The sequence below is a fragment of the Tursiops truncatus genome, chromosome 18 (assembly GCF_011762595.2).
Source record: "Tursiops truncatus isolate mTurTru1 chromosome 18, mTurTru1.mat.Y, whole genome shotgun sequence".
Taxonomy (NCBI): domain Eukaryota; kingdom Metazoa; phylum Chordata; class Mammalia; order Artiodactyla; family Delphinidae; genus Tursiops; species Tursiops truncatus.
Window position 1 is genome coordinate 49,691,092 of NC_047051.1, and position 14,984 is coordinate 49,706,075.

A 14,984-nucleotide genomic window follows, 5' to 3' on the forward strand; every position below is an offset into this window, starting at 1 on the left:
GCATTAATAACTATCTTTATTCTAAAATTGATAAAAGCATTTAACATATACTTTACAGTATAAACAAGTGCTATGCATTTTGCTTAAGAAGTGACTTAAAGTTTTTCAAGCATTATATAATTCAATTTGTACAGAAAGTAAATTTCCAAATAAAGCTTTGGTTAGTAGAACTGATTACATACTGTCAAATCCATTTTCCAAAGCTGTTCAAAGAAAAAAGTTTCATCCACTAACACAGGTATTTCTTGTACAAAGTTTTTCACTGTTTAGTAAGAGGGAGGAATATTACAATAATTGCTTTTGATTTCCATGTCTGGACCAGCCTTTTTTCTTCTCATTTATATGCGCTCAAAATACCATCACTTTTGGAAGCATAAATTATGCAGAAAATCACCTTTTTACTTGATTCTTAGGAAGGTAATCTATTTTAAAAATAGATCCGTAAGACTGTTAGCTTCCATATCTACCAAGATGCCTTCTAAGTTTCAAGCACTAATACATCCCACTGGGGGTAAATCACTTCTAATTTCCCTTAGGAGGGTAATATCTACTAGCACTAGTGCTCAGAATCAAGTTTATGTAATATCTAAAAAAAACTAAATATAGCCCCAAACAATATTTTTACAGTTTCTACAATGTATGGATTACCTTTATTCATATGAAAGTAATAAAAATGCTGCCTAACTTAAATAATATAAAATATCAGTTTAACCAAATTAACTATCACAAAACTGCAGACATTTTTCTATTAAAATTTTCCAGTCCACTGAGCAATATTTACTCAAAAATATGATTATGAACTTAAATATATGCTCTTTTAAATTTACTGTTTATGCTGAACTGTACATTGGTGCTTTTATGATTTTTGAAAATTCTACTTACATAACTATATAATTCCAAAATGTAAAAATAAGCCATCACTAAAATTCACTGGAGACGAATATTCTTTCATGGAAACAATTTATAAACATTTTAAAGTTCTACCTTTAATTATTTCAATTTGGCTTTTTAAAATAAACTTCTCATTTCAATTATTGTGTAATACTTCAAAACTAAGTTTAAACAAAGATAAACCCAAGAAGAACTAGTAAAAGCATTCCTTACTTTACATATGATGCCCCAAGTGCCACATACATAGTAATGTATCACAGAAAAGAATTTATATAGTTTAGCAGATTACAGAGCAATCCTAAAAGTTTATACAAAGCTAAACACTGCCTCCCTTTTATTCCACTCATTTTCTTTTAATTTGATCTTGGCTCTATTTATTATTATCTTTCTACAGTAACCACTGTGTGACATTTATCAGTTTTTCTAAGTGTTCCAATTAATTGTATATACTTCTTTCAACAGCTTTGTAACATTTTAGAACATTCAACCAAACTTTTTCATTAGATACAATATATCCTACATTTTTCTCACAAAATGCTCACTTTCCTGAGCTATATTAAACACCTTATAACAGGTGTATGTATAACTGAAGACCCTAAAATGTCGTTTACATTTTTAAAAAATGCATAGAGAACATAACATTTTGGAAAACCTATTAGTACTCACTTATTAGATATTACAATATATATGTTTTGTTTCCTTCAGACTGTAAAATGTTTAATCTTTACTACTTTCAGATCTGAATCACTTTTCTAATTTTTTGAGATTTAACTGCTATTAGGCTAAAGAAATAGATGAAGTTTTCTGACCAAAACTGGTCCATGAGTCTTCCAAAAAACAATCCTTATATACTCAATGAAGATATCAAATTTCTGTGCCACAAAATAGTAGAATTATATCAGACCTACAGGAAATAAACTTTTATTATAATACAATATGCTTAAAATTAAGGTGCTATTATTCATCATGCCCTATGTCATCTGGTCTTTACCAAGTGGGCATCATGTCTGGAAACCACACTCTACCAAGATGCTTAGACACTTCCCAGTGAATCTGCTCCAAACTATACTTTTGGTCAGGAATTAATACTTCTTCCATAATGGATAATTGAGACAGGCGGCCACCACACATCTTCACAAACTCAACAAAGGCACTGCATGAGACTTCGCATTCCCCTAGTCCAATAGCCGACAGATTTTTGCAACGTTCTGCAATGCGAATTAACTCTTCATCAAGTGGCCGTAATCCATTAGCACACACTACTAGCTCAACTAGTCTAGGACACGTCATTCCGACACGGCCAAGCACATCTTTGCTTACTGATCTCCCAAAGTAAAGATGGGTGGCAGGTATTTCATACCGAAAGAACGGATCAAATTCCTCTTCATATAAAAAAAAATACATTACTAAGTTCACTTTGGGTGAATGTCTGATGAAAGCATCCCAGCTGCTCTTCTGAATAGCATGGAAGTGTGTCTGTCCAGGATTCTCACTGACCACGTCAATGCGCAAATGTTCTAATCGAACGTGTTTTTCAGAAGATAGAGCAAGCAGCAACTCATCGCTTAGCAAGTGGTAATTCAGGGCCAGTTCACGTAAGCCATGACACCGATCTGCCACACAAAGGACACCTTGGAAGAAAGAAGACCCAATTACTTATAAAGTTTTCTACAAGTCCACCATCTCCAAGAATTTGATCAAGTACATGGTCTACAATAAAGTTTTACCACGTTTCGTTACCACAGAGCTATACAACTTACAATCTAGTTGTACTGACTGAACCAGCAGGAAGTCACACATACTTAAAAATCTATTACCAATTCTGTCCGTAAGAAAATGAGACCAATTCTAAATCTGATACCTTAAAAGAAATGAAGCTCACTTACCAACTCAGAAAAATCTTAAATTATTCACTATCATTTAAAAATATACCATGACTAAATAAGACTTATCCCAGTAATGCACAGTGTCATATTTTTTTTAAAAACTGATGACTAACACTAAGTTTATAGGTTAAGCAAGAAAAATCACATGATCATTGTGACAGGCTAAAAGACATTTTTTTGAAATTCAAAATCTAATCTTAATGAAAAAAATAAGGTAAAACCAGATAAAATGAGATTTATGTAACTAAATAAGACATTTGAAAAATTTTAAAAAAAGACTTCCATCAAATGAACAAAAAGTTTAACTGCTAATAGTAACGTAACAAGCCTGTCAAATTTCTAAGAAAAAAATACCAAGATATCAACTAGATAGATGAATCAAAAGATAACTGCTCAATTCACATTAATGGAAATATACATCATGACTTTTAAAGCTCTAACGTTCTCAGAAAGCAACTCCTTATATGGTTCCTTATACTTCGGGCACTATGCTTCAAAAACTGCCCAAAACCCCTAGCACAGGAGCAGGTTTTACCAAAGGTCAGTATCTGATCTCTGAAGTGGTCTAGTGTAAGAACTCTGCCGCAAAGAGACACACCCTGATACTACTTGATAAATGACCCACTCAAACCATTTCTTTTCTGTGTTTAGAAACAAGGATAGGAACAACAAAACAGACAACATATTATCTACTATTTATTGTACAAGTATGATATGTTAGGTTCTAGATATGTTATCCCACAAATACTCAAAAAAAATCTAGAAAAATAAGTGTCTTTTTTAGTTTGAAGTTGAGTCAGCTAGCTAAAGATAGCAAAGCTGGAATTCAAACACAGACTGAGCGACTCTTAAGTGCATGTGTTCACCTCCTGCCTAAGAAGCAACAAGACGGAGGTCACCAATAAGCCAAAGCTTTATACAGCTGTGGGAGGAGAATACAGGCAACAGAGTCAATGACGTGATAAACTGAACCACCAGTATAAGAGAGTCACCAGAAGAGGGAGTAAAAGACATCTGTGCTTCACTATTCAGCCACTGCAAAACTTCTGTTCTCCACAAGGTATGGATATACTTTGAAATAAACCCTGATCATCCAAGGTAACCTGGACACATCTCTGTTCTCCGCAATCTCATAAAGCCTGATATAAAAAGAAATAAACACATGGGAAATGGTAACCAAAGACGCAAATAAAAGAAACTTTGAGGTATCATTTAATGACTACTAAAACATTTGTGGCAGGCATAATTCTAAAAGTTGTCCTCAAGATTCCATGCCCTAACCTCCAGAACCTGTGAATGTGGTAAGATGATCACTCCCATGATTTTTGTTATGCTATAGACAGCACAGTTAGCTTTAAAGTAAGATTAGCCAGGCGATCCTAATCTAATCACATGAGCCCTATAAACAGTTTTCTCTGGCTGGTTGCAGAAGAGGAAGTCAGATTCAGAGCTTCTCTAGCTAAACAGAGAAGCCTGCTGAGCCATGCCTCTAGCTCTGACCTACAGAACTGGGATGCTAATAAATGGGTGATGCTTAAAGCTGCTATATTTGCAGCTGTTGGTTATGCAGCAATAGAAAACACACAGTTACAAGTGCTTAAATACTTAACACGAAATAGTGACAAAGATAAAACTGGTAAACTATTACAACTCAATAATACAAAGACAAGTAACCTAACTGAAACATAGGCAAAGGATCTGAATAGACATCTCTCCAAGGAAGATATACACGTGATCAATAAGCACATGAAAAGACATCTGAGTCATCAAGAAAATACAAATCAAAACCACAAGATACCAGTTTACATTCACTAGGATGGCTATACTCAAAAAGACCAATAAGTGTTGATGAGGATGTGAAAAAGTTGGAGCCCTCGTACACTGCTAGTGGAAATGTAAAATGATGCAGCTGCTTTGGAAAACAGTCTAGCAGTTCCTCAAATGGTTAAACAGAGTTACTACATGATTCAGCAATTCTAATTCTTGTTATACACCCAAGAGAAATTAAAGTGTCCACACAAAAACTTGCATATACATTTTCACAGCATTATTCATAATAGCCAAAAGGTAGAAACAACCCAAATATCCATCAACTGATCAACAGAAAAATGTGGTATTATCCATAAATGCAATATTATTTGGCAATAAGAAGAGAAATACTGATACATGCTACAACATGGATGAACCTTGAAAACATCACACTAAGTGAAAGAAGCCAGTCACAAAGGACCACATACGGTTCCATGTACATGAAATGTCCAAAACAGGTACATCTACAGAGACAGAAAGTAGATTAGTGATTGCGTAGGGCTGGTTGGAATGAGGGTTTTGGGGAGTGACAGCTAAGAGGTACTTTTGGGGATAGTAAAAGTTTTTTAAAATTCACTGTAGTGATGGATGCACTACTCTGTCAATACAATAAAAGTCAATACATTGTAAACTGTACGATATATGAATTATATCTCAATAAAGCTGTTATAAAACTGGTACAGAAATCCATTGGTGGTGGTGTATAAACTTATACAACTCATGTTGGAAAAAAACACAGCAAGAAGCATTAAAAAAATCTAAACCCTTTGACCTAGCTCTTCCACTTCTAAATAATTTGTCCAAAAGAAGAAATTAACAGAAGCAGACTATATGCTAAAACAGTTCATTTTTTAAATCACAGCAAATAGCAGAAACAAGTTAAGTGATCAACTGTAAAAGAACTATGAGGCAAATGTTGGCCTATCAACAAGACAGAAAACTAAGTAGCTAAATGTTCATTAGTTCAGCTGATAATTAATGAGTGTCTTATATGTTAACAACTGGTGCTAGGATGGTAAAGAGTCAACAGAAACAAGACATCCTTATCCTAACAGAAGCCAGCAGATAATTAAACAAGAATGCTCTGGGAGTCACAGCAAGGAAATCAGGGAAGAATTTCCGGAACTAACACAGACCTACAGAATTTAGAAGGATCAAGCTAGGGCAAAAGGCGAGTAAAGAAGGAAAGAGAATAGTATTTCTGTGCGAATACTCAGACATGGACGAAAACACAAGCACTGTAAGAAATGAAGGGAGCTCAACATACAGTATGTAAGTAAGAGAATATCTTAAAGGCCGAAATCCAATAGACAGGCAAGGACCAGATCATATGGGACCTTGTCAGCCTCAGTAAGGAGTTTGGAACTTACCTAAAGTATAGTGAGAAGTTTTGAAGGAAACTGGAGGGAAAAAAATCAGATGTATATATTAGAAAGATTACTCTGGCTATACCATGGAAATCAAATTAGAGAAGAGCAAGACTGCAAGTTAGGAAATCAGTTAAGAGGGTACTCACAAAGCTTACAGGGCAAGATTAGAGTGGACATGAAGAAAGGTAGAGTGTATTAGTTTCAGCTGCTTAACAGAACACCACAGACTGGGTGGCTTAAACAATAAACATTTATTTCTCACAGTTCTGGAGGCTGGAAGTCCAAGATCGGGTGCCAGCGAGGTTGGGTTCTGGTGAGGCCAGAACTCTTTCTGGCTTCTTGCTGTGTCTTCACATGGCAGAAAGAGAGATCAGATCATCTTTCCTATCCCTTCTTAGAAGGGCACTAATCCCATTTATGAGGATTTCTTCCTTATGACCTAAATACCTCCCAACCCACTTTCAAACACTGGGGAGTAGGGCTTCAACATGTGAACTGGGGCAGTGAGTGAGGGGTGGAGGAGAACACCACAAACATTCAGTAAATAGCATAGAGATTCAAAGCATATATCAGTGATGGAGTCACTAGACCTCAGTGACTAAAGGGATGTAGAAAGTAAGGGTAGAAGAAATCAAGGATATCTGTTCGGTCCCTGACAACCAAACAAGCAGTACCATTCACTGAGACAGTAAAAAGGGAGAAGCAAGAGATTTCAATAGGGGGAAAAGGAAGTTCATTAATCTGACGTACCAGTGAGACATTCTAGAGGCACTAGGCCATCAGCAGCTCAACACATAGCTCTGGAGTTCCAGAAACACTAAAAGTAGGAGGTGTTAACATATAGAACATAACTGAAGCCACTGATGAAGCTGACACAGCCCAGAGTTTACAGAATAAAACAATAAAGGGCCCAGTACGGAACACAGTGAAACACCAAAATTTAAGGAATGAAAAGAGAAACTAGCAAAGGAAACACAGTAGGAACTATCAGAGAGGAAGGAGGAAAATCAAGTCACTAGTGTCAAATCGTGCTTAGAGGTCCAGTAATAGACAATTATAAGGACTATATGAAATGGGAAATATTTTTTGATAAAAATTGAACTGAAAAACTGTTCAGTGAAGAAAAAGGCATAGAAAATTGCCCTTAATTACAACTTAGAGAAAGAAACTATCTAAATATACAAAATATGGATAGAAAAAAAATACATAAGTGTTAAATTTTATATTAAATCCTGTGTTTATACTCTTAAAGTATTACAGGTGCTCTTTCTCTCCCCTTCCCAACAACTAATCCAAATGCCATTAAAGCTCAGTAAGACCAAGCAAGCTTATACTATATTATGAGCACTGATCTGTATATTTAATAAAAATAAATGAGCATGAGATGTACCAGGATAAAGAGAATAATGAGCTCAGTTTCACAGAGAAACCAGAGACCCAAAGGTTCTCGTACAGTGTGGTAAGTGCTACAAGCTATGTTGCGAGTGCTATGGAAACAGCAAGTGGGGCTTCTAAACCAGACGGGAGGAGGAAGAAACTGGAACAGCTGAACTAAATTTTGAAGGCTGGACTGGAGTTAGCCAGGTGAAGAAGTAAAAAAAAATTTTTTTATAGAGGCATTCTCCAAGGTACAGTGTACTGGCCACACACACATACAAAGAACTGTTGTTACATAGGGCTCAAATAAAAGCTACACATGAGTAAAAAGCAAACAAGATTAAAGAGAGAGGTGGGGGTCAGGATACAAAGATCTTTGTACACTATGAAGTATGGACTGTACTCTCACAGGAACCTATATACGGTAGACAGTAAAATGTGACCATGGTCACATAAGGAGCTGCCAATGCCCGATCTTCTTAACTTCTATTTTATTTAGATTATCACCTTCAATGATAATCTAGAAGCGGCAGAAAAAGATAGGAAAACACTGCAATAGACCTCACCATTCCCATCACCACACCCTCCGTGTGGGAGACATGGGAGGATAGAAAGTAATCTCCATCCAAGAGGGAATCATTTTCTTGGGGGAAGGCCAGGCTTTAGTTATGGCAAAAAGGTGGGAGGTGTTCTGTAAAGAGATCAAAACAGGTTTTCCAAAGTAACACAGCAAAATGGTTGGGAGAGATGTCAACAGTTGGAGGGTGAGTCAGGAATGAAGCATCAGACTAACACAAAGTGTAGGTTTATAACTGCTTTATAATACAAACCATTTGGAATTTAAATGCTCTCAAAGTGAATAATCTAGTAATGCTTAGTCTATACAAGAAAAGCTGGGAAGAGCATTAATAATGCTGCTCCTCCATTTGATGCACTCGGCTCTAAAACTCAACTTAGGAAAAGGACTATTTTGCAAAATGTAGGGTGATAACTTCAGCACAACTCCTCTCCCTCCACATAGTGAGACAAAAGCAACTGTGAGATTTCTATGACTCAAAACCTACCCTGTTAGCTCAACCACAATTAGAGAAAATTCTACTTTACCTAAAGGGCCATCTCAGGCTGACCTCGCAGTGTCCTTTCATTTTTTTAATTTATCCATTTTCTAGCACAGGTTGGACACAAATTGCCAAATAAAAAGATTAGAAAATAAGTTGAAAGTAAGTGGCTACACTAGGAATGCTACAGAATTTATGCTACTGTATTATAACAATAAAAATATTTTTATTCAATAGAGAGGAAATAATCATATGAACTCACCTTCAAGGTTAATGATCATAATTCTCCTTAATTTGATAAACACATCAATACATTTTACTAAAATATTATCTGGCAAAAGCCACACATACCTGCTGGAGAGACGTGAGGACAGCTGCTCATTTTTAGCAACTTGAGTGTATCACTGTTGTTGGCCACTAGTACTTTGAGGGAGGGATCATCTACTGGGGTGTCATCTATCTTAAGGGAGGACAAAGACTTGGAGTTTACAAACACAACCGTCAGTGCAGAGATAAAGTGAGACTGAAAAACAAAAAAATTGAAACACTGTTTCAATTTTTACAAATGAGAATTGAGGGGTTTTCATATAATACACACATAGTTCATCTGAACCCTAATGTATTTCACAACTGTTTTGGGGTAGCAGCCCCTCACTCTGTTGTGGGAATATGGTAAAAAAGAGAGGTGACTTCCCACCATCTTTGAGAACGACCTTTTTACGTGGGGGAAAAAAGATTTCAAACCTCAGGATGGGTGTCTCTGAATCACAACAGTCACTGGTAAGTAAAAAGAGGAACTCTGGAACCCAGAATGAGAATACCTCTCAGACACTTCACATCACCTTATCTGGAAATCCTACTCCAGTGTATTAACACTGAACTGCATTCTTTTTTGGTGATAGTAATGACCACTAAAATAGTTAATAACTATTAGCAAAATCATCAAAAATTAAAACAACAGTCAATCAACTTAGAAGCTATGAAAGACTTATTTGGAATATGGAAGCTCATACAAAATTTGATTCTAAAATAATAAAAATCATAACTAAGTAAAATTCCAAACTTAAAACTCCTTTAGGGACTTCCCTGGTGGTCCAGTGGCTAAGACTATGTGCTCCCAATGCAGGGGGCCCAGGTTTGATCCCGGGTCAGGGAACTAGAGCCCACATGCCACAACTAAGAGTTTGCATGTCGCAACTAAATATCCTGTCTGCCGCAGCTAAGGGCTGGAGCACCCAAATAAATAAATATTAAAAAAAAAAAAAACTCCTTTAAATTTGCTAAATTATCTACAATTATCTATATATGTAATATTCTGTTGGACACAGAATCTGACCTAAAGACCACTGTAGGAAACCATTTCCTAACCATTGTAGGAAATAGGAATTAAAGCACAAAGTATGGGACTCTGGATCAGAGCTAATAAGCCATAACCAATGGACTCACTACAGCAGTGAAAGGGAGGGATGAGGGCCAAGTAGTACAAGTAGTAGCCAAGAAAGTACAACGAAACATCTTCTTGGTCACATTCCCTAAATTACTTTTTTCCTACTGTGATTAAATAACTACTTAAATTTTGATTAAGTATCTGTTTAACAACTTAAATGTTAACATCTTTCTCCTAATATTTCCATATTAAATTCAACTATATATGTATTAGTATATGCATGACTCCATCACTGACTTCTTTTTCCCATTTCCCTCAGAGTTAGCTCTGGTCAAATACAGTTGTTTCACGTTCTCTTCAGTTCTCCCAGGATTTCCAAGATATAGCAATATAGGCTTTCAATATTCTACGAAAGCCATAATAAGAAAAGAAAGAAAAACAGCATAAACATCCTAGGCCCATTTAATAAGGAAGGAAGAGTCCCAGATGCACGCATAGTTCCCAAAACCAAAATGACTGCATGAATACTAGTACTAGATATGCATAATGATCATCCTGAGTAATAAAAAAAGAAGGAAATTATGTTCAACATACCTTTTACTATGGTATCTTTTACATACTGTATGTGTACTTATATTTTAACTACAATATGTACACAGAAAAATCAATTCAAAATAATTCATTTCCCATATGAAGCTTGAACAAGGCATTACTATACCACATAACTCAGTGCTTCTTAGAGGGCCATGAACCATCTTAATCAGAACCACCTGGACTGCTCTTAGGAAAAGGAAATTTGGAAGGATACCCAAAACTTAGAAGTTCCTCAGATGACTGTTATGCATATTAAGTTTGAGAACCACAGTGATTGAACTCCTATACTTAGAACCTTAAAATGTTGACATGAACAGACTCTTGCTGATTTCCCTCATGTTACACATGAGGAAAACAATTTATCTCAAATGTACATATTCAATGAACCTTTTAAAAAATTAATTAAGACTTTGAAATCAACTGGTGATACATTTGTTACTGATATTCCATTGAACAGCCTGGGTTATAATATAAATTCAATTTAGTAATACAGACGTACCTCGGAGATAGGGCAGGAATTGGTTCCAGACTACCACAATAAAGCGACTGTTACAATAAAGCTAGTCACACAAGTTTTCTAGTTTCCCAGTTCATATAAAAGTAATGTTTACACTACACTGTAGTCTATTAAGTATGCAATAGCATTATATTTAAAAACACAATGTATATACATTAAAAAATACTTTATTGCTAAAATATGCTAATCATCACCTGAGGCTTCAGCAAGCTGTCATCTTTTTGCAATAGTAACGTCAAAGATCACTGATCACAGATCACTATAACCAGTAAAACAATAATGAAAAAGTCTGAAATACTGCAAGAATTACCAAAATGTGACATAGAGACATGAAGTGAGCAAATGCTGTTGGAAAAATGGTGCCAAGTGACTTGCCTGCACGCCACAAACCTTCAATTTGTTAAAAATGCATTATTTGTGAAGTGCTGCAATAAAGTGAAGTGCAATAAAAGGAGGCATATTTCTTTCTGAATCATCCTAGTAAATTAAACGATTAGGTGTTTAAAGGGGTGTCTATATTTTAGTTTGTGGCGTATTCTGATAAAATCTTACAGATTACTGCTGGATACTAACCTAACTGAACATGAGCTAACTTACACAGGGATTTTATCAGTTGCCTTTCTAAAAATGCACACTTATTTTTCTATTTTAAGAGAATAGTTATTAGAGAAAGAGACTATCTCGAATTACATGCAGGACCATGTCAGAACATATATATGAATATAAAATTTATATAAATTTCACCAAAAAAAGTTTTCTTTAAGTAAAGTCTGTAAATTAATCTAAGCTGTACTTATACTAACTCTGCTCAAGAACAAATCTTTACACACTTACCAGAAGACTTCCTAGGCGAGCTCTACCTGCTCTTAATACTGGCACTGTCTACTTTTCTTTGATTATAATCTCACCAATCTGCTCTGAAAGTCCAAAAGGGAGCATCTGTATGTCTCTTTTTTTCTAATACGCTTATTTCTCAGTTTTACTTAGTCTCTTTCAGTGCTTCCTATAGAATACTCTGCAAATTCACTCACTCTTTAATATTACCCATAAGGAAACACAAAGTTTTTAAAAAAGGAAAAGTGCTCTAAAAAAAAATCTTAATACTTAACATTCTAAATAGTAACTGGTTTTCCATTTTACATACCACTTTTCTTACATTCTCATTATCAGTACAAGAAATGGGTAGGATTTCACTGGATTTCTCAGTAAAAGCTAATAAAACAAAACCAGCAGATACCTTTGGTAAATCCATAAAGCTTGGCCGAGCAGTTGAAATAAGTCCAAGTGTTTTTAAAGAGCAATTCACAAGTTGTGATAATATATCACAAGCTGCTTCAGCTGATTCTTTGCTGCTGTCCACCTGGGAAAAGAAAACATCCTTTACACATGAATATGGTCGCATTTCTCCGTGCATATTTTAACTTTACAAAAGCAAGAAATACAGTTATTAGTTTATTGCATTATAATTTAAAGAATTAATACTTATCCTTTCAATCATCTACCCTCACATACAATGTCAAGCTTCTCTGAATCTCCCTGAAAAACTGTAAGGGCAACTGTCAAGGCTTAACTTTCACTATGATAAGATATCTATTTAATGTTAAAAAGACCTGGCTTTTAAGTTGACTTATTACAAACAGACTATATAACCTAATGGAAATATGAACTTACAATCTTTGAAAAATAATTATATATTTGGCAGTGGATCAGATCATACATGTAAATACAGTGGCTATGGTACAAATGCTTCAAAACAAACTGAATGAGTATTTACTCAGAAGGTTCCAGTGAATCACAACCTGGGATTTACCATTAATGTTATTAATTGAAAGATGAATGTGAAGTAAAATGAGGGTGTCCAACTAGTCAAGCATGAAAATCTGAACCAAACAAGAAGTGGCTGCTCCCATGCACTCTTTTGCATAGACATTTCCTGGGGGAAGGAAAATATGGCCAAAAAACTCCTTAAGGATATAAGAAGGAGCTCATCTATCAAAAAGGAAGCTGTTCCCTGGGCTAAAAAGCATCTCAGAGTAGTTAAAAGTAATATTCCTTTAATTTCCAGATTGACGTAAATTACCTTAACCCAAAAATGTCCTGAAGAGCTCGTTGTAAAACTGATATACCAATTTACATTACACAGTTTCAGAACTATTTTCAATCCCACCCTTTGGCTACGTTTCTCTACACCAGCGGTTCTTTTGAGAACTGCTCTGGTTCTGGACCAGCAGCAGCAGCTGGGGACTTGCTAGAAATGCACATTCTCACGCCCAATACAGACTATCCGAATCAGTAATGGAGCGCTGGAACCCAGCAAACTTTGTCTCAGTAAGCACTCCAGGCATTTCCGATGCACATAGAATCTGAGAACCACTGTTCTACATTAATAACTCTGACTATAAGACTCTGGCCTATGGTCAGTGAAGAATTAAACACAAATATTATCAGGAGAGCTCAGAAGAATCCTGGGATGTGGCTCTTTCTACAAATCAGAAATTTCCTCAGAAAAATAAACAATCCCTAATAAAAATGTTTAAGCTTATAGGACAAATGGTTTTGTGAAGGTTACACATGTTGGATACAGCTGAATTGTGTCACAGGTTAACACTGACCCAGCCAATCCACTGGATGGCACTGGTCTTTAGACCTAGGAGATTAATGTATTATACTCATCTTTTTATAGGATTTACCATTATAACACTTTTAGACAACTCAAAGATGACTGAAACCGAGGGGAAGGCTCTTCAGGTTTCCTCATGGGCAGGCGGAGAGGGACAACACATAAGGAGTTCCTGGATTTTTGTTTGTTCTATCCTCCCACTATTCCCCCACCCTTGTCCTCAGGTAGGATGCAACATAACATCCAGGACATCCAATTAAATAAGTATTAAGTATGTCCCAAATAATGCCAGGGATACTTACACTAAAAATTATCCGCTGATTATCTGAAATTCAAATTTAACTAGGCATCCCCTATTTTTATTTGCTAAATCTAGCAATCCTACACTTGGTGGCCTAAGTGCCTTTGTGCATTTTTCTGGAAAGACAGCCGTAATACACCCAACCATTCCCAACACCAGGTCTCTCTCCTCTTGTGACACATATGGGAGAATAAACAGGTAATCCCCATTTTAAAAGGAATGACAGGGCTTCACTGGTGGCGCAGTGGTTGAGAGTCCGCCTGCCGATGCAGGGGACACGGGTTTGTGCCCCGGTCCGGGAGGATCCCACATGCCGCGGAGCGGCTGGGCCTGAGAGCCACGGCCGCTGAGCCTGCGCGTCTGGAGCCTGTGCTCTGCAACGGGAGAGGCCACAGCAGTGAGAGGCCCGCGTACCACAGAAAAAAAAAAAAAAAAAAAGGAATGACAGTCTTGGAAGCAGATAAGACTTTAGTTTTGGCAAGGGATCTCTGGGTTAAGAACCATTGCTATATATGGGTTAAAGTGACCTGTTTAACAACAGCTGCATATGGCAAATCAGGTATTCATGTGTTACTTTTCAACAATAATTATCAGGTGTATTAAGGATTTAGTGAACGTACCCACATTTCATTACTCAACCCCAAAACAAAACACTACAAGCCTCTGTACTCATACAAACCACTATGATTCCTTAAACTATTCTGGACATCTCAAAAAGCCACCCCTCTTCATTTATGTCATCACTACCTAATTTCCAGTACGTCCCTGCTGGCAATGAAAAGAAACAAACAGTTCTGTCTGGCATTCTTCCATGTACCTTTGTCTATTTCTCTCTAAAATATACTCATCCAAACCTTTTACAGAGAGTTTCTGTATCTCTTTTTTCTTTAAAAACTCCATATCACAAAGCCATCAATAAGCAAAACTCAGTCCTATTAAATAAAAATAACAATTAAGTTTTAGTGAAAATTTCCACATCTTTTATTTATTTTACTGTATTATTTCTTTTGGTTCAAATTTGTTCACAATAATTCAATGTGACAGCTTTGGTATATGTTTATTTAATGGTTGCTTCCACTCTTTTAAGAAATTAGTAACATTTATAATAAAAAGGAATAATTTAGCTCAATATAGTTATTTATGATAGCCTCTAAGGTACACGATTACTCTAAAT

General features: G+C 36.0%; 1 protein-coding gene across 6 annotated transcripts in view; it reads right to left on the minus strand.

Annotated features, from left to right (window-relative positions):
* The window catches only part of FBXL3 (F-box and leucine rich repeat protein 3), a 20,144-nt gene continuing 5,160 nt past the window's right edge, over positions 1 to 14,984 (minus strand). For 3 of the 6 annotated variants that reach the window (XM_033843562.2, XM_033843565.2, XM_073795338.1), the window contains 3 exons: positions 12,127 to 12,267; positions 8,743 to 8,914; positions 1 to 2,522 (listed from right to left, as the gene is read on the minus strand). In XM_033843562.2, coding sequence (XP_033699453.1) covers positions 1,879 to 2,522; positions 8,743 to 8,914; positions 12,127 to 12,267 — 957 coding nt within the window. In that variant the 3' untranslated portion in view covers positions 1 to 1,878. The remainder of the gene's footprint in view (positions 2,523 to 8,742; positions 8,915 to 12,126; positions 12,268 to 14,984) is intronic. The other 3 variants (XM_033843566.2, XM_073795339.1, XM_004327314.4) reach the window with 3 other exon arrangements.